General features: G+C 46.9%; 1 protein-coding gene and 1 pseudogene across 2 annotated transcripts; one reads left to right on the forward strand and one right to left on the reverse strand.

Moving 5' to 3' along the window:
* Positions 1-141: 141 nt before the first annotated feature.
* Positions 142-23,680, forward strand: LOC137535275 (zinc finger protein 665-like). 2 transcript variants are annotated; one of them, XM_068257094.1, is made up of 8 exons: positions 142-260; positions 711-896; positions 1,193-1,393; positions 1,520-1,654; positions 1,740-1,863; positions 2,225-2,322; positions 2,435-2,795; positions 20,919-23,680. In XM_068257094.1, exons 1-8 carry the CDS (start codon positions 165-167, stop codon positions 22,661-22,663), a joined length of 2,946 nt encoding a protein of 981 aa, XP_068113195.1. In that variant the 5' UTR covers positions 142-164; the 3' UTR covers positions 22,664-23,680. The 2 variants fall into 2 exon arrangements, with proteins under 2 accessions (XP_068113195.1, XP_068113196.1); XM_068257095.1 differs by having other exon boundaries at positions 759-896.
* Positions 18,997-20,698, reverse strand: LOC137535831 (general transcription factor IIF subunit 2-like; annotated as a pseudogene).

Below are 23,680 nucleotides of genomic sequence, written 5' to 3' on the forward strand. Positions count from 1 at the left end.
ATATTTAACTGTCAGCATTAAGCAGAGCCCAGGTCAACCAGTGTCCTCACAATATGTGCTGGGGGAGAGGGATCATGTATTGGTAGTTTTACCACTGACAGTTGTAAAGCCTAGATTATCCTTCACTTATCTATCAAAAGGCAGCAGCATCCTGTACAGATCACATGACCGCATCACTGAGGATGGATGAAGATCAGAGTCACATGACCAAGAGGATACTCAACTGTACCCTGGAAATCGTCTATCTGCTGACTGGAGAGGTGAGGAGGATTCTGGGAGGTCACACTTATCTCTATTAATAAAACACACACCTGAACAGATAGGTAAGGGTGATTCTGGGAGGTCACATGACATCACTCTTATCTCTATTCATGAAACACACCCCTGACTGAAGAGGTGAGGAGGATTCTGGGAGGTCACATTACATCCTTTATCTCTGTTTATAAAACACACTTGACCAGAAAGGTGAGGACGATTCTGGGAGGTCACATGACATCACTCTTATTTCTATCAAAACACACACTTGGTGAGGAGGATACTTGAATTTTATATACGTGTAGGATGAGAATCCTATTATTTTTCTGCTATGGAAAAATGCACAGCATTGAAAGTGTAAGCCAGCATGACGGTTTGTATATGGAAAACTACATGCAAAATGTAATATCCTTGTAGGAAAACAGCCTTAACTGTCATTTTCTCTCTTTTAATAGGGGTTTAAATTACCAAATATTGCATCTGTTGAACCATTAACTCCGCAGGACTCTCTGCACACACCATCTCCCATCCCAGTGTCCCCTTATTACTGCCTGATGCCATATTCCCTTACACCAGAGAGGAGGAAGAGGAAGAAGATTCTGGAAGTCATCAGGAACATGATGGAGCTGCTGACAGGAGAGGTGAGCAGTGCTGGGAATTATGGGACATTATGCAGTAACAGCAAGGGGTGTGTCTGGATGGTGACACTATCTATCTTCTATGTCAGAGGGTTCTGCCTCTGACACAGGAGACCTGGGTTCAAATCTCAGCTCTTCCTATTCAGTAAGCCAGCACCTATTCAGTAAGGTGTCCTTGGGCAAGAATCCCTAACACTGCTACTGTCTACTGAGGGCATGCTAGTGGCTGCCTCGCCAACAGGAGAAAAGCACTATACAAATACTGGCATGATTATTATTATTATTATTGTGTGTGTCAGGTTCCTATAAGGTGTCAGGATGTCACCATCTATTTCTCCATGGAGGAGTGGCAGTATATAGAAGGACACAAGGACCTCTACAAGGACGCCGTGATGGAGAATCAGACAAGCTTGAGTTTGGTCAAGATGGAACAAAAAATTGATTTTAATGAGACAATTTTGAACCTCACCTTGGATATCATCAACTTACTGACTGGAGAGGTGAGGAGGATTCTGGGAGATCACATTACATTTATATTCTCTCTTTTAATTAAACATGCCGATGACTAAAGAGGTGAGGAGGATCCTGGGAGGTCACATAACAATATTTTTGGTATTTCTTTACAGAGTTTTCCTTCAGTGAAGTCTGGTGATCATGTGACCATCACAGTGCCCTCACCTCACTTCCTAATTTCAGAGAATCAGAATAAGCAGAAGATTCTAGAAGTCATCAGGAAAATGATAGAGCTGCTGACAGGAGTGGTGAGCAGTGCTAAGAATTATGGGACATTATCCAGTAACAGCAAATGGTGTGTTTGTGTGGTGACCATATCACTGTGTGTGTCAGGTTCCTGTAAGGTGTCAGGACGTCACTGTCTGTTTCTCTATGGAGGAGTGGCAGTATATAGAAGGACACAAGGACCTCTACAAAGACGCCAAGATGGAGAATCAGCCGCCCCTCACATCACCAGGTAAGAGGAGACTTTCATCTCTTGTAAAGGAGAGAGCAGTACGGAGGGTCCACCTACTGTACATCCCCTCCCCATCATCTGATAATCACATAGAGACAATGTATGCAATCCAATTCACTTTCTCTTCATTTTCTTCTACTAGATAATTTTGTCTTCTGTTTAAAATAACGTTTGCACTTTGCAATTGAAAAAGTACCACAAAGTAGGTGAAAAGGTACTGTCAAGATATTTCTGAGTATTTTCTTGCTTGCTGGTGGCTTTAAAAGGCATTTTATATGTAATATGAAAATATCACCTAGGAGAAAACTAAGGAGAAAAAGTGAACTGATCGGGCCCAATTCAGTGTGTTTGTTTCCTACAGATGGGTCCAGTAACAGAAACCCACCACAGAGATGTACAGGTTCTCTTTATTCCCAGGATTGTCCACAGGAAGATCCCACCATCCTCCGCTATTATCAGGTAGGTGGGGCTGAAGGTCATCAGAGACACCAAACTCTGGGACATTCTTTCCTTTTGTTTATGCTCTTGTCTGTGTTCACATATTAAATTAACTCTAATTTTGTGCAATTAGGATGGAGAACTGAGACATGTGGATGTTGTTGTAAAAGAAGAAGAAGAGACGTATGTGAGGAGTGATCAGCAGCCTATAGAGAAGGGAGACATGATGAGGACATCTAAGGAGGAAGAAGAGACGTATGTGAGGAGTGATCAGCAGACTATGGAGGAGGGAGACATGAGGAGGACAAGTAAAGAGGAAGAAGAAGAGACGTATGTGAGGGGTGATCAGCAATCTATGGAGGAGGGGGACATGATGAGGACAAGTAAAGAGGAAGAAGAAGAGACGTATGTGAGGAGTGATCAGCATTCTATGGTGCAGGGTCACATGATGAGGACATCTAAGGAGGAAGACACTATTACAGGGATGAGCATTGGTGAGTGATAAATATTAGATATGCTATAAACTTATAAGAAATATGTCCCTGCTGGGCACAGTATAGATCACATGACACCAGTAAATGGGGGGAAGGGCTATGAGAATGTGAGAGATGTTGTTGGGGGGAGGGGAGAATGAAGTGAAAAGTAGCTGGAAAGTCCCTTTACTAAATCAACTATTAATTCTAAACTAAAAATTCAATTATGCTTTCATAAACAGAAGGTATTTGCAAGTATTCAAATTCCAATGAGCTTGAAGTTACCCCCATACTGCAGGTATTCCAGGCAGGGAGTGAATAGACAAATGACAGATCTGGCAAGAGTATTACTTACCATATCCCTAGTGTGGGCAACTGGTGTGATTTGGAGAACTTTGCCTGATCAAAGTGTGGTTGGAATCCACAGCAAAACATACGTGAGAAGTAATATGGATACCATGGGCTTGATTCACAAAGCGGTGCTAACTGTTAGCACGCCTGTGAAAACCCCCTTAGCACGTCTAAACAAGCTTTTCGCGCATAAAACTTTACGCGCGCAAAACTTTATGCGCGTAAGACTTTACGCGCGTACTGCACAGAGCACAGGGCGCACCGCGCGAAGTGCCCATTAAAGCCTATGGGACTTAGCGCGCGTAAAAACTTTGCGCGCGTAACACTTTACGCGCGCAAAGTTAGCGCACGATCTGATTGAGAAATCCGGTGCTAACCTACTTAGCACCCTGGTTAGCGCATCTAAAGACTTTAGACGTGCTAAGTAGGTTAGCACCGCTTTGTGAATCAAGCCCCATGTGTAAACCGGCTACAGTTACTATAATAATGCATTATATCAGGACAGTCAGTAAACCTGCAAATAATGCCCTCACTTCTCTGACAATCCAGACACACATCCAGAAACACTGAGGTACAAAACATCAGCAGCTTATTCATGTTATAGAATCATATCAAACAGCTGGGAGGAGTTTCTTGTGTTTGGCTTTGTTGATGTTGGCCAGATGCCCAACAGAGACTTTGACCAGGAGGGAGTGACACCCTCATAGCTGCAATAACCAGCAGTGTGTACAGATCGCTGCACAAATCACTAGAGCTGCCCAACAGAGACTCTGACCAGGAGGGAGTGACACCCTCATAGCTGCAATAGCCAGCAGTGTGTACAGATCGCTGCACAAATCACTAGAGCTGCCCAACAGAGACTCTGACCAGGAGGGAGTGACACCCTCATAGCTGCAATAACCAGCAGTGTGTACAGATCGCTGCACAAATCACTAGAGCTGCCCAACAGAGACTCTGACCAGGAGGGAGTGACACCCTCATAGCTGCAATAGCCAGCAGTGTGTACAGATCGCTGCACAAATCACTAGAGCTGCCCAACAGAGACTCTGACCAGGAGGGAGTGACACCCTCAGAGCTGCAATAACCAGCATTGTGTACAGATCGCTGCACAAATCACTAGAGCTGCCCAACAGAGACTCTGACCAGGAGGGAGTGACACCCTCATAGCTGCAATAACCAGCAGTGTGTACAGATCACTGCACAAATCACTAGAGCTGCCCAACAGAGACTCTGACCAGGAGGGAGTGACACCCTCATAGCTGCAATAGCCAGCAGTGTGTACAGATCGCTGCACAAATCACTAGAGCTGCCCAACAGAGACTCTGACCAGGAGGGAGTGACACCCCCAGAGCTGCAATAACCAGCAGTGTGGACAGATCGCTGCACAAATCACTAGAGCTGCCCAACAGAGACTCTGACCAGGAGGGAGTGACACCCTCATAGCTGCAATAACCAGCAGTGTGTACAGATCGCTGCACAAATCACTAGAGCTGCCCAACAGAGACTCTGACCAGGAGGGAGTGACACCCTCATAGCTGCAATACCCAGCAGTGTGTACAGATCGCTGCACAAATCACTAGAGCTGCCCAACAGAGACTCTGACCAGGAGGGAGTGACACCCTCATAGCTGCAATAACCAGCAGTGTGTACAGATCGCTGCACAAATCACTAGAGCTGCCCAACAGAGACTCTGACCAGGAGGGAGTGACACCCTCATAGCTGCAATAGCCAGCAGTGTGTACAGATTGCTGCACAAGTCACTAGAGCTGCCCAACAGAGACTCTGACCAGGAGGGAGTGACACCCTCATAGCTGCAATAGCCAGCAGTGTGTACAGATCGCTGCACAAATCACTAGAGCTGCCCAACAGAGACTCTGACCAGGCGGGAGTGACACCCTCATAGCTGCAATAACCAGCAGTGTGTACAGATCGCTGCACAGATCACTAGAGCTGCCCAAAAGAGACTCTGACCAGGAGGGAGTGACACCCTCAGAGCTGCAATAGCCAGCAGTGTGTACAGATCGCTGCACAAATCACTAGAGCTGCCCAACAGAGACTCTGACCAGGAGGGAGTGACACCCTCATAGCTGCAATAACCAGCAGTGTGTACAGATCGCTGCACAAATCACTAGAGCTGCCCAACAGAGACTCTGACCAGGAGGGAATGACACCCTCATAGCTGCAATAACCAGCAGTGTGTACAGATCGCTGCACAAATCACTAGAGCTGCCCAACAGAGACTCTGACCAGGCGGGAGTGACACCCTCAGAGCTGCAATAACCAGCAGTGTGTACAGATTGCTGCACAAATCACTAGAGCTGCCCAACAGAGACTCTGACCAGGCGGGAGTGACAGCCTCATAGCTGCAATAACCAGCAGTGTGTACAGATCGCTGCACAAATCACTAGAGCTGCCCAACAGAGACTCTGACCAGGAGGGAGTGACACCCTCATAGCTGCAATAACCAGCAGTGTGTACAGATTGCTGCACAAGTCACTAGAGCTGCCCAACAGAGACTCTGACCAGGAGGGAATGACACCCTCATAGCTGCAATAGCCAGCAGTGTGTACAGATCGCTGCACAAATCACTAGAGCTGCCCAACAGAGACTCTGACCAGGAGGGAGTGACACCCTCATAGCTGCAATAACCAGCAGTGTGTACAGATTGCTGCACAAGTCACTAGAGCTGCCCAACAGAGACTCTGACCAGGAGGGAATGACACCCTCAGAGCTGCAATAGCCAGCAGTGTGTACAGATCGCTGCACAAATCACTAGAGCTGCCCAACAGAGACTCTGACCAGGAGGGAGTGACACCCTCATAGCTGCAATAGCCAGCAGTGTGTACAGATTGCTGCACAAGTCACTAGAGCTGCCCAACAGAGACTCTGACCAGGAGGGAGTGACACCCTCATAGCTGCAATAGCCAGCAGTGTGTACAGATCGCTGCACAAATCACTAGAGCTGCCCAACAGAGACTCTGACCAGGCGGGAGTGACACCCTCATAGCTGCAATAACCAGCAGTGTGTACAGATCGCTGCACAAATCACTAGAGCTGCCCAACAGAGACTCTGACCAGGAGGGAGTGACACCCTCATAGCTGCAATAACCAGCAGTGTGTACAGATCGCTGCACAGATCACTAGAGCTGCCCAACAGAGACTCTGACCAGGAGGGAGTGACACCCTCAGAGCTGCAATAGCCAGCAGTGTGTACAGATCGCTGCACAAATCACTAGAGCTGCCCAACAGAGACTCTGACCAGGAGGGAGTGACACCCTCATAGCTGCAATAACCAGCAGTGTGTACAGATCGCTGCACAAATCACTAGAGCTGCCCAACAGAGACTCTGACCAGGAGGGAATGACACCCTCATAGCTGCAATAACCAGCAGTGTGTACAGATCGCTGCACAAATCACTAGAGCTGCCCAACAGAGACTCTGACCAGGCGGGAGTGACACCCTCAGAGCTGCAATAACCAGCAGTGTGTACAGATTGCTGCACAAATCACTAGAGCTGCCCAACAGAGACTCTGACCAGGCGGGAGTGACAGCCTCATAGCTGCAATAACCAGCAGTGTGTACAGATCGCTGCACAAATCACTAGAGCTGCCCAACAGAGACTCTGACCAGGAGGGAGTGACACCCTCATAGCTGCAATAACCAGCAGTGTGTACAGATTGCTGCACAAGTCACTAGAGCTGCCCAACAGAGACTCTGACCAGGAGGGAATGACACCCTCATAGCTGCAATAGCCAGCAGTGTGTACAGATCGCTGCACAAATCACTAGAGCTGCCCAACAGAGACTCTGACCAGGAGGGAGTGACACCCTCATAGCTGCAATAACCAGCAGTGTGTACAGATTGCTGCACAAGTCACTAGAGCTGCCCAACAGAGACTCTGACCAGGAGGGAATGACACCCTCAGAGCTGCAATAGCCAGCAGTGTGTACAGATCGCTGCACAAATCACTAGAGCTGCCCAACAGAGACTCTGACCAGGAGGGAGTGGCACCCTCATAGCTGCAATAACCAGCAGTGTGTACAGATCGCTGCACAAATCACTAGAGCTGCACAACAGAGACTCTGACCAGGAGGGAGTGACACCCTCATAGCTGCAATAGCCAGCAGTGTGTACATATCGCTGCACAAATCACTAGAGCTGCCCAACAGAGACTCTGACCAGGAGGGAGTGACACCCTCATAGCTGCAATAGCCAGCAGTGTGTACAGATCGCTGCACAGATCACTAGAGCTTCCCAACAGAGACTCTGACCAGGAGGGAGTGACACCCTCATAGCTGCAATAGCCAGCAGTGTGTACAGATCGCTGCACAAATCACTAGAGCTGCCCAACAGAGACTCTGACCAGGAGGGAGTGACACCCTCATAGCTGCAATAGCCAGCAGTGTGTACAGATCGCTGCACAAATCACTAGAGCTGCCCAACAGAGACTCTGACCAGGAGGGAGTGGCACCCTCAGAGCTGCAATAACCAGCAGTGTGTACAGATCGCTGCACAAATCACTAGAGCTGCCCAACAGAGACTCTGACTAGGCGGGAGTGACACCCTCATAGCTGCAATAACCAGCAGTGTGTACAGATCACTGCACAAATCACTAGAGCTGCCCAACAGAGACTCTGACCAGGAGGGAGTGACACCTTCATAGCTGCAATAACCAGCAGTGTGTACAGATCGCTGCACAAATCACTAGAGCTGCCCAACAGAGACTCTGACCAGGAGGGAGTGACACCCTCATAGCTGCAATAACCAGCAGTGTGTACAGATTGCTGCACAAATCACTAGAGCTGCCCAACAGACACTCTGACCAGGAGGCAGTGACACCCTCATAGCTGCAATAACCAGCAGTGTGTACAGATTGCTGCACAAATCACTAGAGCTGCCCAACATAGACTCTGACCAGGAGGGAGTGACACCCTCATAGCTGCAATAGCCAGCAGTGTGTACAGATCGCTGCACAAATCACTAGAGCTGCCCAACAGAGACTCTGACCAGGAGGGAGCGACACCCTCATAGCTGCAATAACCAGCAGTGTGTACAGATCGCTGCACAAATCACTAGAGCTGCCAACAGAGACTCTGACCAGGAGGCAGTGACACCCTCAGAGCTGCAATAACCAGCAGTGTGTACAGATCGCTGCACAGATCACTAGAGCTGCCCACCAGAGACTCTGACCAGGAGGGAGTGACACCCTCATAGCTGCAATAGCCAGCAGTGTGTACAGATTGCTGCACAGATCACTAGAGCTGCCCAACAGAGACTCTGACCAGGAGGGAGTGGCACCCTCATAGCTGCAATAACCAGCAGTGTGTACAGATCGCTGCACAAATCACTAGAGCTGCCCACCAGAGACTCTGACCAGGAGGGAGTGACACCCTCAGAGCTGCAATAACCAGCAGTGTGTACAGATCGCTGCACAAATCACTAGAGCTGCCCAACAGAGACTCTGACCAGGAGGGAGTGACACCCTCATAGCTGCAATAACCAGCAGTGTGTACAGATCGCTGCACAAATCACTAGAGCTGCCCAACAGAGACTCTGACCAGGAGGGAGTGACACCCTCATAGCTGCAATAACCAGCAGTGTGTACAGATTGCTGCACAAGTCACTAGAGCTGCCCAACAGAGACTCTGACCAGGAGGGAGTGGCACCCTCATAGCTGCAATAGCCAGCAGTGTGTACAGATCGCTGCACAAATCACTAGAGCTGCCCAACAGAGACTCTGACCAGGAGGGAGTGGCACCCTCATAGCTGCAATAACCAGCAGTGTGTACAGATCGCTGCACAAATCACTAGAGCTGCCCAACAGAGGCTCTGACCAGGAGGGAGTGACACCCTCATAGCTGCAATAGCCAGCAGTGTGTACAGATCGCTGCACAGATCACTAGAGCTGCCCAACAGAGACTCTGACCAGGAGGGAGTGACACCCTCATAGCTGCAATAGCCAGCAGTGTGTACAGATCACTGCACAAATCACTAGAGCTGCCCAACAGAGGCTCTGACCAGGAGGGAGTGACACCCTCAGAGCTGCAATAACCAGCAGTGTGTACAGATCGCTGCACAAATCACTAGAGCTGCCCAACAGAGACTCTGACCAGGAGGGAGTGACACCCTCATAGCTGCAATAACCAGCAGTGTGTACAGATCGCTGCACAAATCACTAGAGCTGCCCAACAGAGGCTCTGACCAGGAGGGAGTGACACCCTCATAGCTGCAATAGCCAGCAGTGTGTACAGATCGCTGCACAGATCACTAGAGCCGCCCAACAGAGACTCTGACCAGGAGGGAGTGGCACCCTCAGAGCTGCAATAACCAGCAGTGTGTACAGATCGCTGCACAAATCACTAGAGCTGCCCAACAGAGACTCTGACCAGGAGGCAGTGACACCCTCAGAGCTGCAATAGCCAGCAGTGTGTACAGATCGCTGCACAAATCACTAGAGTCGCCCAATGAATGGCTACTCTCTTCAAGTTGATGCAAATGTAGTTCCAACTTGTGTACAGCTTGAAGTTGGAGCAATGGATGCAGCTGTAGCAATTCTAGTCTGGAGAAACATTACAAGCACACGTGTCTCAGTTGGGGAAAATGGATCATCCTATTGCTTAAATATGTTTATAAATGAGTATGAGGTGGTCTCTGGACCCCTCTTAATGGAAATGGAGCTCTAATCACAGCCCCCCCCCCTCCCCCATGCTGGGCTTTCAGGAGAAGGGAGGGGCTGTTGTAGGCTCAGGGGGGTTACAGGATTGGGAATCAGAGGTATTATGGAGATATAAAACCACTAATATTCTTGTAACTGGCTACAAGGAACCAAAAGGCTAACGATGCAAAGCACAATTTCCCCTCCCTGATACAGAGGTTATTTCTCAGTGTTGTGTCCAGGACAGCGACCCCTGACAGATAAGCCTTCCACAGTTCTATGGACAGAATAAAGCTCTGAATATTAATAAGCCCCCTACACATAAAATCCCAGGACAGGAAGTCCCTGTCAGCTGTGTTCCTGTCCATGGGACGGCTAGGAGGCTGGCTGTGTCACTCTCAGGTTAGATAGCTGGGGTATCGGCTGCAGTGTCCCCCTGGGTCTGTGTCCAGCCAGGAGGGATCAGCATGTGACAGGAAGTTCCTGTCAGTTATGTTCCTGTCCATGGGACGGCTAGGAGGCTGGCTGTGTCACTCTCCGGTCAGATAGCTGGGATGTCGGTTGCAGTGTCCCCCTGGGTCTGTGTCCAGCCAGGAGGGGGCTTGTTGCTATTTGGATGATGCATGTGGGGGCTTTCTGAGGGTAGGCTGGGATTCGGCTCCACCAGTCAGCTGACGTTATGTTCCTGACCTTCCCCCAAAACATATGACTGCAGTTTCTGAATGTAAAGTGAGAGCAGCGTGGAGCTGTATGGATGCCAGGGAGCACCGGGCTTGGCACCGATGTAAGGCAATGAGGTGGGCTACATTGTGTGAGGAAAGGGGGGAGGTAGTGGTATGGGAAGTCTGCAGTAGGTGGTTGACTTATTCAATGGCAGTAGGAGTGAAGGAGGTGAGGGGAGGATAGGGTGGTGGAGGAGCTGAATGGGAGGTCGTGGGAGGTGAAGATTGAAGATTGGATATTTCCTAACAGGTGGAGACAATATTGTTGGTGAAGTGAGTGGCTAAATCTGTGGCAGAGAGGGTGGAAACGGAGGGTTGGGGGGGGTTTAAGCAGGGAGTTGAAAGTGGCAAAAAGACGCCGGGGGTTGGAAGCTTGTTCTCCGATGAGCTTGGTAAAGTATTCCTGCTTCGCATTAGCGAGGGCAGTGTGGAACTGCAGCAGGTTTGCCTTGTACTGTAGGAAATCCTGGTTAAGTCGTGTTTTCCTCCATTTCCGTTCAGTGGCGCGTATGGGTAGTACACCAGGGCTGTAATAAGCTGATACTGGTCACTGTACATTACTTTACGCAGATTGGTTGCAGTAGGGGTGATTCTGTGTTACAGGCTTGTAATAAGCTGATAATGGTCACTGTACATTACTGTATATAGATTGGTCACAGTAGGGGGTGACTTAGTGTTACCGGCCTGTAATAAGCTGATAATGGTCACTGTACATTACTATACACAGATTGGTCACAGTAGGGGTGACTTAGTGTTACCGGCCTGTAATAAGCTGATAATGGTCACTGTACATTACTGTACACAGATTGGTCACAGTAGGGGTGACTTAGTGTTACCGGCCTGTAATAAGCTGATAATGGTCACTGCACATTACTGTACACAGATTGGTCACTGTAGGGGTGACTTAGTGTTACCGGCCTGTAATAAGCTGATAATGGTCACTGTACATTACTACACACAGATTGGTCACTGTAGGGGTGACTTAGTGTTACCGGCCTGTAATAAGCTGATAATGGTCACTGTACATTACTACACACAGATTGTTCGCAGTAGGGCTGACTTAGTGTTACCGGCCGGTAATAAGCTGATAATGGTCAATGTACATTACTGTACACAGATTGACCACAGTTAGGGATAGGCTGTTTTGGCAGAACGTCATCTAGTGTGTGTACATAGCTGCAGTGGTAACAGGATATGATATAATAGGATCTGTCTGGGGTCTCCCCTACCTGCAGAGTTGTAATCATTAATCAGCTCTCACCCGCAATGGTATGTGCATTTGCAACACCTATCCACTTATATATGTAACTAAGTTTTGCCTGGTTGAACATATGTTTTAAGTTTGGAGATAAATAAAGCAGGATTTGAAGCAGTGCCAGTTCCTCTCTACTTCCTACATGCATCACTAAATAATAATAATTTAAGAGAAACTTCAGTCTAAACAAACATACTGTCACTAAGTTCCATCAGTTATGTTAATTAAAATAGATGGGTAATATGATCTCTTACCCACCCTGTTTTAAAAGAACGGGCAAATGTTTGTGATCTCATGGGGGCAGCTATCTTTTCGGTTGAAAGGAAGTGACAGGGAGCATAAGACACAGTTCCAACAGTCCTGTGTCCTGATCACCCCTCCTAGCTGCGTGCGCTAGGCTTCAAATCTCAAATTCAAAATAAAAACAAAAAACAAATTTGCGCCAAAACAGCAGAACGAGAACAACAACATCAGAAATCCCATCATGCTTTTCACAGCATCAGGGAACAATGTTTAAATTGGTAACCTCCTGCGCCTCGACAGTAATTACTGTTCACCACAAATAATTATATACTGTATAACATTTATTAAAATTGTAACTTAAAACAAATTTGTCACTGTTTTGCTTGTCAATATTACAGGTCATTCTAAAAAAATTGCATATTGTGATAAAGTTCATTATTTTCTGTAATGTACTGATAAACATTAGACTTTCATATATTTTAGATTCAAATACACACAACTGAAGTAGTTCAAGTTTTCTATTGTTTTAATATTGATGATTTTGGCATACAGCTCATGAAAACCCAAATTTCCCATCTCAAAAAATTAGCATATTTCATCCGACCAATAAAAGAAAAGTGTTTTTAAAACAAAAAAAGTCAACCTTCAAATAATTATGTTCAGTTATGCACTCAATACTTGGTCGGGAATCCTTTTGCAGAAATGACTGCTTCAATGCGGCGTGGCATGGAGGCAATCAGCCTGTGGCACTGCTCAGGTGTTATGGAGGCCCAGGATGCTTCGATAGCGGCCTTAAGCTCATCCAGAGTGTTGGGTCTTGCGTCTCTCAACTTTCTCTTCACAATATCCCACAGATTCTCTATGGGGTTCAGGTCAGGAGAGTTGGCAGGCCAATTGAGCACAGTAATACCATGGTCAGTAAACCATTTACCAGTGGTTTTGGCACTGTGAGCAGGTGCCAGGTCGTGCTGAAAAATGAAATCTTCATCTCCATAAAGCTTTTCAGCAGATGGAAGCATGAAGTGCTCCAAAATCTCCTGATGGCTAGCTGCATTGACCCTGCCCTTGATAAAACACAGTGGACCAACACCAGCAGCTGACATGGCACCCAGACCATCACTGACTGTGGGTACTTGACACTGGACTTCAGGCATTTTGGCATTTCCCTCTCCCCAGTCTTCCTCCAGACTCTGGCACCTTGATTTCCAAATGACATGCAAAAGTTGCTTTCATCCGAAAAAAGTACTTTGGACCACTGAGCAACAGTCCAGTGCTGCTGACCTGCCCAGGTCAGGCACTTCTGCCGCTGTTTCTGGTTCAAAAGTGGCTTGACCTGGGGAATGCGGCACCTGTAGCCCATTTCCTGCACATGCCTGTACACGGTGGCTCTGGATGTTTCTACTCCAGACTCAGCCCACTGCTTCCACAGGTCCCCCAAGGTCTGGAATCGGTCCTTCTCCACAATCTTCCTCAGGGTCCGGTCACCTCTTCTCGTTGTGCAGCGTATTCTGCCACACTTTCTCCTTCCCACAGACTTCCCACTGAGGTGCCTTGATACAGCACTCTGGGAACAGCCTATTTGCTCAGAAATTTCTTTCTGTGTCTTACCTTCCTGCTTGAGGGTGTCAGTGATGGCCTTCTGGACAGCAGTCAGGTCGGCAGTCTTACCCATGATTGCGGTTTTGAGTAATGAACCAGGCTGGGAGCTTTTAAAAGCCTCAGGAATCTTTTGCAGGTGTTTAGAGTTGATTAGTTAATTCAGATGATTAGGTTAATAGCTTGTTTAGAGAAACTTTTCATGATATGCTAATTTTTTGAGATAGGAAGTTTCGGTTTTCATGAGCTGTATGCCAAAATCACCAGTATTAAAACAAGAAAAAGGCTTGAACTACTTCAGTTGTGTGTAATGAATCTAAAATATATGAAAGTCTAATGTTTATCAGTACATTACAGAAAATAATGAACTTTATCACACTATGCTAATTTTTTCAGAAGGACCTGTACTTTCTGATGGCACCAACACACATCTCACTGCTTCCACATTTACCCATTCACACACCTACACTAGTCTATTGTTCTGTTCAAAAGCCAGCTCCAAAAAGATAAATCAATCCCTATATGCACAGACAACAGTTCCCCTGAGGTGTAATCAGGCAATAGTGCTGGAAGTCCGTCTCTTGACAACGCTGCAGTGACAGTATAAAAATCATACAAAAAATATTCCTGATTGTAAAAAGTGCAGATGCATTAATCTCCCATAGATAACCATTTCACTACTCCAATGGTTTGATTCACCGCTTTACACAGTCCCATCCGGGTTTCTCATTTAGCAAACTTGCAGTTCCAGCTTTATATATAGAGTCTATGGGCATGTTTCACAAAGCGGCGCTAAGTGTTAGCGCCGCTGTGAAAAGCCTTTAGTGCCCCTTAAGTAGCTCTGCGCGCACTAACGGCTGCGCAGAGCTACTTCGCACACAGGACCATACCACCCACATCGCGCGCGGTGCGGCGGGACAGTAATAGTGCACGGTGCGATTTTATTGTCGCACCCGCTGCCCTGTACGAAAACGGCGCATAGGGTACCTCCGAAACGGCTCATCAATTACTGTCCCGCCGCGCTGCGCGCGATGTGGGTGGTCCTGTGCACGAAGTAGCTCTGCGCGGCCGTTAGTGGGAACAATAGGAGAAAGTGAACCCACATTGCTCTACAAGCATACATTACACTGTCTACAGACTAAAGCTCACTCTAAATTATAAAGCTTAGCTTTTAATTGTATGCTTAAAAAGTCAAAGGGCTACTAAAGTGCTAGTGCAGAGACAACACATTGTGTAACGACTCTGGGAGTCAAAAGGGATAGTAAGGGCAAACCATGGGACATACAGGATGTAGTAGCACCTTTATCTCCCTTTAATAAGGGAACTCCAGAACTAGCAATGAAAAATGCAAAGGTCACAGGGGTAAGGTAAGCTGGGTGGATGTTAAAAATCCACAGGAAGGGGAGAAACAGCACACCCACAGAAGCGCAAGCCCACCTCCCAACACCGTACTGGTTATAGCCACATAAAATCACATCAACAAATTCCCAACATGGACATGTTTCACCCTAAAAAGGGCTTCCTCAGGTTGTAAAACGTCAATAAAGGCTGAATTGCACTCTCCACTCTGTCAGATGCTTCCTACAATATACAAAAATACATGCTCCACATAGCGTGTAGAGATGTTGCGCACCTCCAATTTGTGGTTCGCGAACTTCCGCAAAAAATTTGCGAACCGGTGAACTTTGCAAACTGCCATAGACTTCAATGGACAGGTGAACTTCAAACACTTCAAACATTAATTCTGGCCACAAAAGTGATGGAAAAGATGTTTCAAGGGGTCTAACACCTGGAGGGGGGCATGGCGGAGTGGGATACATGCCAAAAGTCCCGGGGAAAAATCCGGATTTGACGCACAGCAGCGTTATAATTCCTAAAAGGCAGAAATCACAATGCATTGCTAAATTGGAGGCATAAAGTGCATTAAAACATCTTGCGTGTGTATACATCAGTCAGGTAGTGTAATTAATGTACTGCTTCACACTGACAGACCAAACTCACTGTGTAACGCACCGCAAACAGCTGTTTCTGTAGTGATGGCCATGCTGGACTGGTGTGCACAATGGCAAGAGTGCAGACGATGGCGGTTTTCAAGCCCATATGGTCGCCGGGCTGACGTATCTTAGTGATAGAACAACAGTGACTGTCCAGCTGATCGAATTTGGTCTGTCCACAATGAAGCAACGACCTTATTATCTTGGGTGTGCCCCCCAACACACTCAGCCGGCGGTCATTGCTTCATTGTGATCCGCAAGCCCCTTCACTGCAGCAAGGTAATGATCACAAAGGGGAATTGGCACATGTACATGCCTTTTGTTTTGTTGTTGCAGCCGCAGTGCAGCCAGAAAAATTAGGCAGACATGTACACGCACCAGAAAAAAATATTATTTTTTTTGTTAGCGGCTGCTGCTAGCAGCGGCCTTAAAAATTCAGGAATCCACCTGGAATCCTGGACCCTGTTGGCGGTGGCGGAGAAGGCAGTCAAGCGGCCTGCAGGCAGAGATACTGTGTGGGGACCGACTTAGTGGGGCAGGCAGTCACAAGGTGTGCAGGCAGAGATGCTGTGTATGGGGACTGACTTAGTCTTCGGGCAGGCCTGACCGTGCATTGCAGACCTGGCATCCATGGTCAGATGGACCCTTGACCCAACGCTGTGTGCCAGAGATGACACCACCACTTACCTTTCAGCATCACAGTACAGTTTGGATATCGCCTTTTTTGAGAAATAATTGCAGCCTGGTATCTTCCACTGCGGTGTGTGGATTTGCTTTTCTGTGCTGCTTTTCCTCAGGTGGTCATCCCATTGCAGTTTGTGCTTTGTCATCATGTGCCTTCGTAAGGAAGTTGTCCCTTGGTTTTTCCACGGCTCAATTTTCAGAGGCAGAGAGTACAGATGGCATTGCTCTTATCTGAGGCAGACACACAAAAAATTTTCCACACCGCTGAGCCCTGGGATGATGGCACTTTGATGGATGCTGACTGAGTGTTAAGTGGGGTGCCACAATCAGAGCAGGAGGAGGAAGATATGTCACAGTTCCGTGCGGAAGCTGAGGAAGATGAGGTGTTCTGTGTTAAATAGTCAACGCGTGCCTTCTGAACACTGTACTTTGATCCAGGGCTGAACGAAATCATGACAGCACGATCTCGAACAGACTTACCAGGTGGTCTGCCTCTGGCTCTGCCTCTGCCTGTTGTTTTGTCCATATTGGGGGGGGGGGGGATAAAGTGAAAGGTATGCACTGACTTGACTAATACAATGTGCAGTTACACAGGTGCAGTGAAAAGGTTGCAGTTAGTGTTGCTGGTATAACAATGTGCGGTAGCACAGGTGCAGTGAAAAGGTTGCAGTGACTGCTGTGCAGGTATTACAATGTGCGGTCACACAGGTGCAGTGAAAAGGTTGCAGTGACTGCAGGTATTAACAATGTGCGATCACAGGTGCACTTACAGGTATGCACAGACTGGTATTACACAATACAATGTGCAGTTGCCTGTCACACACACCGGTCCAGTGCCAGTGAAAGGTATACACTGAATGTGCTGGGCCTGACACAGTATAGCAATTAGCAAGGGCCAGCTGCGACAGACAGGGCTGTATATATGCAGTGTCAGTGGCCCACACACAAAAAAAAAAACATCAGAAGAACATTAGTTCTCAAAAGAGCTGTTTTGGGGTACTTTAGCAACAAATATGAGCAAAGAGCAAGCTAACAAGACCTAACTAAGCTTTTCCTATTTCTGCAGCAGATTCCTCTCCCTTCTCTCACTACAGCAGCAGACAGAGTGAGATCATGGCCGACGCTGCTGCTTTTTACAAGGTGGGGGTGGGATTGGGGCTCCAGGAGGGAGTGCAGCCTGATTGGCTGCCATGTGTCTGCTCACTGTGATGTAGAGCAGGGGTCCCCAACCACCGGGCCGCGGCCCACTGCCGGTCCGTGGGCAGTTTCCAGCTGTGCCGCGGCGGGTCTGGCCTCTCGCCCCTCCTCCCCCCGCGGCCGCCGCTCCTGTCACCTTATGAGCTGGCGGCCGCTTCCTGTCACAGATTCCCCGTAGCTGCTCTCCTCTGTGTAGCATCTCCTATTACAGCAGCGCTTCCTGTGCGGCTGCTGTAAGGAGGGAAAGAGGCGGGGCAGCGGCTTCCTGTAGTGGCGATCGCCGTTACCATGGGAACCGCTGCCCCTCCTCCTTCCCTCCTTACAGCAGCCGTGCGACGCGCTGCTGTAAATTGAAGATGCTGCACGGAGGAGAGCGGCTACGGGAATCTGCGACAGGAAGCGGCCGCCAGCTCATAAGGTAACAGGATTGGCGGCCGCGGGGGGAGTGGTTTACACTGGGGCACTATACTAGCTATACTGGGGCACATGGGGCACTATACTAGCTATACTGGAGCACATGGAGCACTATACTAGCTATACTGGGGCACACTGGGCACTATACTAGCTATCATGGGGCACTATACTAGCTATCCTGGGGCACACTGGGCACTATATTAGCTATACTGGGGCACACTTGGCACTATACTAGCTATCCTGGGGCACTATACTAGCTTTACTGGGGCACACTGGGCACTATACTAGCTATACTGGGGCACACTGGGCACTATACTAGCTATCATGGGGCACTATACTAGCTATCCTGGGGCAAACTGGGCACTATATTAGCTATACTGGGGCACACTTGGCACTATACTAGCTATCCTGGGGCACTATACTAGCTATACTGGGGTACACTGGGCACTATACTAGCTATACTGGGGCACACTGGGCACTATACTAGCTATCCTGGGGCACTATACTAGCTATACTGGGGCACACTGGGCACTATACTAGCTATCCTGGGGCACTATACTAGCTATACTGGGGCAACTATACTTGGTCACCTTGACACTAATTATACTGGTATACTGGGGCACTATACTAGCTGTACCGGGGTAACTAGACTCCCTATACTGGGGCAACTGTGCTTGCTGTGCCGCCGCGCATACCTAGCCCCCCCGGCCCCCCCCCCCCCCCCCCCCCCCCCCGGGCCTCAGAGAAAATTTTGGTCGATTACCGGTCCCCGGCCGAAAAAGGTTGGGGACCCCTGATGTAGAGGGTCAAAGTCTAGCCCAATGATGTAGTATAGGGGGTGGGGTCCAACCCGCATAAATTTTGCGGCTTGCTGCGAACGCGAACCCCTTAAGTTTGCATGAACATCTCTAATAGCAGGACCCCTTAAGTTTGCATGAACATCTCTAATAGCAGGACACAGCATATCCACAAAGCACCCGTGTTCCAATGATAATAGTGCAGCACACGTGACCAAACACTTCCACAATTGCTCGCTCACCAGATGTTGGCCACCTCAGGCATCAGGTGTAACTATTGCATTAGTCAAAAACCCAACTGGCACTCTTTGTCTTCAATTTCCTTTTAATATTGCAGTAAAATGATGCTGGTGATCAGCTACTGGCTTGTAATTAGTGGCTATAGCTTTCTCAATTTGCTGTGACTGTCTTTTTGGTTTTGAAGATTCTTCATTTTGTCGTCTCTTCGTCTGCATATAGTGCTCACTGGCTGCTGGTCTGTATTCAGCTCGCTGTACCACAATACCTTCAATAGCAAGTTTTTCACTTTTTCTAATTTGTTTTCAGACTGACCTGACAGGCCTTCTGTAAATACAGTTAGCGTCTGTCCTCCCATGCTCTGTAACTGAAAAGGATGTTCCCTGGGTGCAGAAACAAAGGTTTTGGCTGGTTTTCCTCCAATATTGTGAATGTTGGCAAGCTCTTCATTTAACGTAAATTACACCTCTGTCTTTCCTTGATTTTTGACAATCCTGAGCTTCCCCACTTCACCCCTTCCTGTGGCCTTCGCCCATTGCTGTGCCCAGTACTTCAGAAGCTACACCAGCCACACGCCTGTGTTCTGCTTGTTCTTGCAAGCAGAACACAGGCGTGTGGCTGGTGAAGTGCTTTTTTGTGGTGCCCAAATGTATGCACCTGCTTAATTTTGTTTAAACAATTATTGCGCACTTTCTGTAAATCCTATAAACTTAACTTCTCAAATATCACTGTGTGTGTCTTTCCTATACGATATAATTAACTGACATTTTTTATGGTAGCAAGCAACGATTTATACAGGAAAATCATGACAATTAACAAGGTTGCCCAAACTTTGTCATCCCACTGTATGTATATATATAGTACTGTATGTATAGGTATAGTACTGTATTAGCTAGGCCTATTTTTAACATTGAGTCTCAAGCAACCAGAAAGCACACTTATCCAGCATCAGCCAATCCCCGTCAGCACCAGATAACCGAGACTTTACTGTAGTTGGCAGCAGAAGTGTCTGAATCACACCAGAAACAAGCATGCAGCTAATCTGACAATAATGCCAGAAACATCTGATATGCTGCATGCTTGTTCAGGGGCTATGGTGAAATGTATTAGAGGCAGAGGATCAGCAGGACAGCCCGGCAACTGGTATTGTTTACAGGAAAATAAATGTGGCAGCCTCCATATCCCTCTCACTTCAGTTGTCCTTTAAATAGTCAAGAAACCATGAAAGACAGCTTGAGGTAAGGTTTACTGCAGGAAAGCTCAAAGGGCCATTAGCTCTGCTCTGTTTCATAGTTTTAAATGCAGAGTGTAGTGTGTAAACTGCAAATGTGACAGAATGATTCAATGTTATGGGAAAAAAGCTATATAACAGAAAATCAAAATGAGACTCTTTTCTTTGCTGCGAATGTTCTATTCATTATCCGTACTTCACATGCAGATCATTATATCATAAGTTAATCTTTCACTTCCGGTTTGCTTTAATGACAGCTGAAAGCTACAGCCTGTTGGGTTTCCAGTTGGCTGCCACGTGTATTTTAGTGGCATTGGCTGCATGTTGTATCAGCCTGCGCTCCGGGTAGTTCTGGGGGGTTTATGGCCTAAGAGTAGGACTTTCAGGTCTTTGATGAAGGCCCTATGGAAGATCTCAGAAATCATATGAACAATTCTGTCCCACATTGGGGAGACCTGGGGGCAGTGCCACCAAACAAGTGCCAGATGACCTGCGGTCTGCAGTCCCTGAAGCATAGAGATGATCCCGAATGCCCCATGAGATACCATCTATGGGTAACTTATTAAGCATACAGTTAGAAGCTCTGTTGTATAATTTAGAGTGGGCTTTAGTTTCTAGAATGTGTGAATTATTTGGCAAAATTATTATCTCAACACATTGCATAAACTTTGTATGGGATTCTCAGCAGCTCACTGACCATCCCTAATGATAATTGTTCCTCCCCTCAGAATTCTCTAACAGGAAGTGATGATGTTTCTCTATTTGCAGCGCGGAGTCCCGGCATCAGGAACCTCTCAGAGACTCGTCTCTCTGTATCCACACACTGTACAACGGATGATGATGTCATTGGACAAGAGTCTCCAGCAGATACCCTGGTTACCCCAAATATTCCCCCAGACTCCCATCACCTGTCTAACATCAAGGGGCCTCCTAACCAGTACAGCTCTCCCCCTGCTGGATGGTCTTATTCCTGTTCCACATGTGGGAAATGTTTTGTGTGGAAATCAGATTTTGTCATTCATGAGCGATCTCACACTGGTGAAAAGCCCTATTCATGTGCTGAGTGTGGGAAAAGGTTTGGGCATAAATTAACTCTTATTAGCCATGTGAAATCTCACACTAGCAAGAAGCCCTATTCATGTGCTGAGTGTGGGAAATGTTTTGAGCAAAGATCAACTCTTATCAGCCATGAGAGATCTCATACTGGTAAGAAGCCTTATTCATGTTCTGAGTGTGGGAAATGTTTTGTTCTAAAATGTAATCTTGTCAAGCATGAGAAATCTCACACTGGTGAGAAGCCCTACTCCTGTGCTGAGTGTGGGAAATGTTTTGGGCAGAAAGGAAACCTTGTTGTACATGAGAGATCGCACTCTGGTGAGAAGCCCTATTCCTGTGCTGAGTGTGGAAAATGTTTTGGGCAGAAAGGAAACCTTGTTGTTCATGAGAGATCGCACACTGGTGAGAAGCCCTATTCCTGTGCTGAGTGTGGGAAATGTTTTGGAAGTAAAGCATACCTTATTAGCCATGAGATATCTCACACTGCTGAGAAGCCCTATTCATGTGCTGAGTGTGGGAAATGTTTTGGACAGAAAGGACAATTTATTATTCATGAGAGATCTCACACTGGCGAGAAGCCCTATTCCTGTGCTGAGTGTGGGAAATGTTTTGGAAGTAAAGCATATCTTATCAGTCATGAGAGATCTCACACTGGTGAGAAGCCCTATTCCTGTGCTGAGTGTGGGAAATGTTTTGGAAGTAAAGCATATCTTATCAGTCATGAGAAATTGCACACTGGTGAGAAGCCCTACTCCTGTGCTGAGTGTGGGAAATGTTTTGGAAGTAAAGCAAATCTTATCCGCCATGAGATATATCACACTGGTGAGAAGCCCTATTCATGTGCTGAGTGTGGAAAATGTTTTGGACAGAAAGGAAGCCTTATTATTCATGAGAGATCTCACGCTGGCAAGAAGCCCTATTCATGTGCTGAGTGTGGGAAATGTTTTGGTCATAAAGCAAACCTTGTCGTACATGAGAGATGTCACACTGGTGAGAAGCCCTATTCATGTGCTGAGTGTGGCAAATGTTTTGGGGATAAATCAGGTCTTATCAGTCATGAGAGATCTCACACTGGTGAGAAGCCCTATGCCTGTGCTGAGTGTGGGAAATGTTTTAGACGTAAAGCATATCTTATCAGCCATGAGATATCTCACACTGGTGAGAAGCCCTATTCATGTGCTGAGTGTGGGAAATGTTTTGGTCGTAAAGGAAACCTTATTATTCATGAGAGATCTCACACTGGTGAGAAGCCCTATTCATGTGCTGAGTGTGGGAAATGTTTTGGACAGAAAGGACACCTTATTATTCATGAGAGATCTCACACTGGCGAGAAGCCCTATTCCTGTGCTGAGTGTGGGAAATGTTTTGGGGCTAAATTAAATCTTATCAGCCATGAGAGATCTCACACTGGTGAAAAGCCTTCTTCACGTGCTAAAAGTGGAAAATGTTTTGTTTAGAAATCACTGCCTGTGAGACATTTGTGCTGAGTGTAGGAAATGTGTTGACCGTAAGTGTTCTATTTCAATGTTTCTTTTATTTCTTGCTAAGCGCACAGGGCAGCATTTTTACACAGAATTCTGAGGCCTCTTATTTGCTACTCAGTGCATTTGATTGTTAAAGTTCCCGAGCTGCCATTGTGAGATAAACATGAGTACATGTAGTACTAAGCTTAGTTAGAACTTGTCTTTAATTTTCATATTTTCTCTGTTACAAGGGTTAAAAGACTAGGTGCTTTATCTATGACAATAAGTTAAGATCTACAGTTGCATGCAGCCACGGCTGTACTAAGAAAATAAATGCCAAAACACTTTTATCTGCCTGAACAAACACTCCTGATAACGAGAGTGCTTACAAAAATAACCGTTTTTGTTGGGAGCCAATAGCACCAAATTTTACATAACACTCGAAATTGTGCACCGCAGACATGTCAGTATTTACAGCCATTAATGTGAAAATAAGAAGGTGAAACTCCAGGAAAGTTCTTTATACTGTTGTTATTTACCTTCTGTGAGTGGCAGATGTGGGGATATTAGAAGCTCCCATTCATCCAGACTGTACTGAGGAGAGAAGATTTCCATCTCTGTCTCTCTGTCTGTTTTATATCCAGGAAACATGAAGAGATTTGAGCTGAATGCACAACGTCCAGTATAATAAGATTCTGAGATTCTGATGCATCTCCAAGCATCTCTACTTTGACTAAAGCTGTTAATAAAGTTATTCCTCTGGATAATTTGCTAATTAATGGGCCGTCTAAGCAAATGTGACAGAATGTGGGATAGATTTAAGTATATATACATATATATATATATATATACACAGCACCTATTCAGTAAGGAGTTCTTTGGGCGAGACTCCCTAACACTGCTACTGCCTACTGAGTGCGCTCTTGTGCCTGCCTCGCAAGCGCTTTGAGTCCGACAGGAGAAAGGCGCTATACAAAAAAAGGAATTATTATTATTATTATTATTATATAT

This window comes from Hyperolius riggenbachi, chromosome 10 (genome assembly GCF_040937935.1).
Source record: "Hyperolius riggenbachi isolate aHypRig1 chromosome 10, aHypRig1.pri, whole genome shotgun sequence".
Taxonomy (NCBI): Eukaryota; Metazoa; Chordata; class Amphibia; order Anura; family Hyperoliidae; genus Hyperolius; species Hyperolius riggenbachi.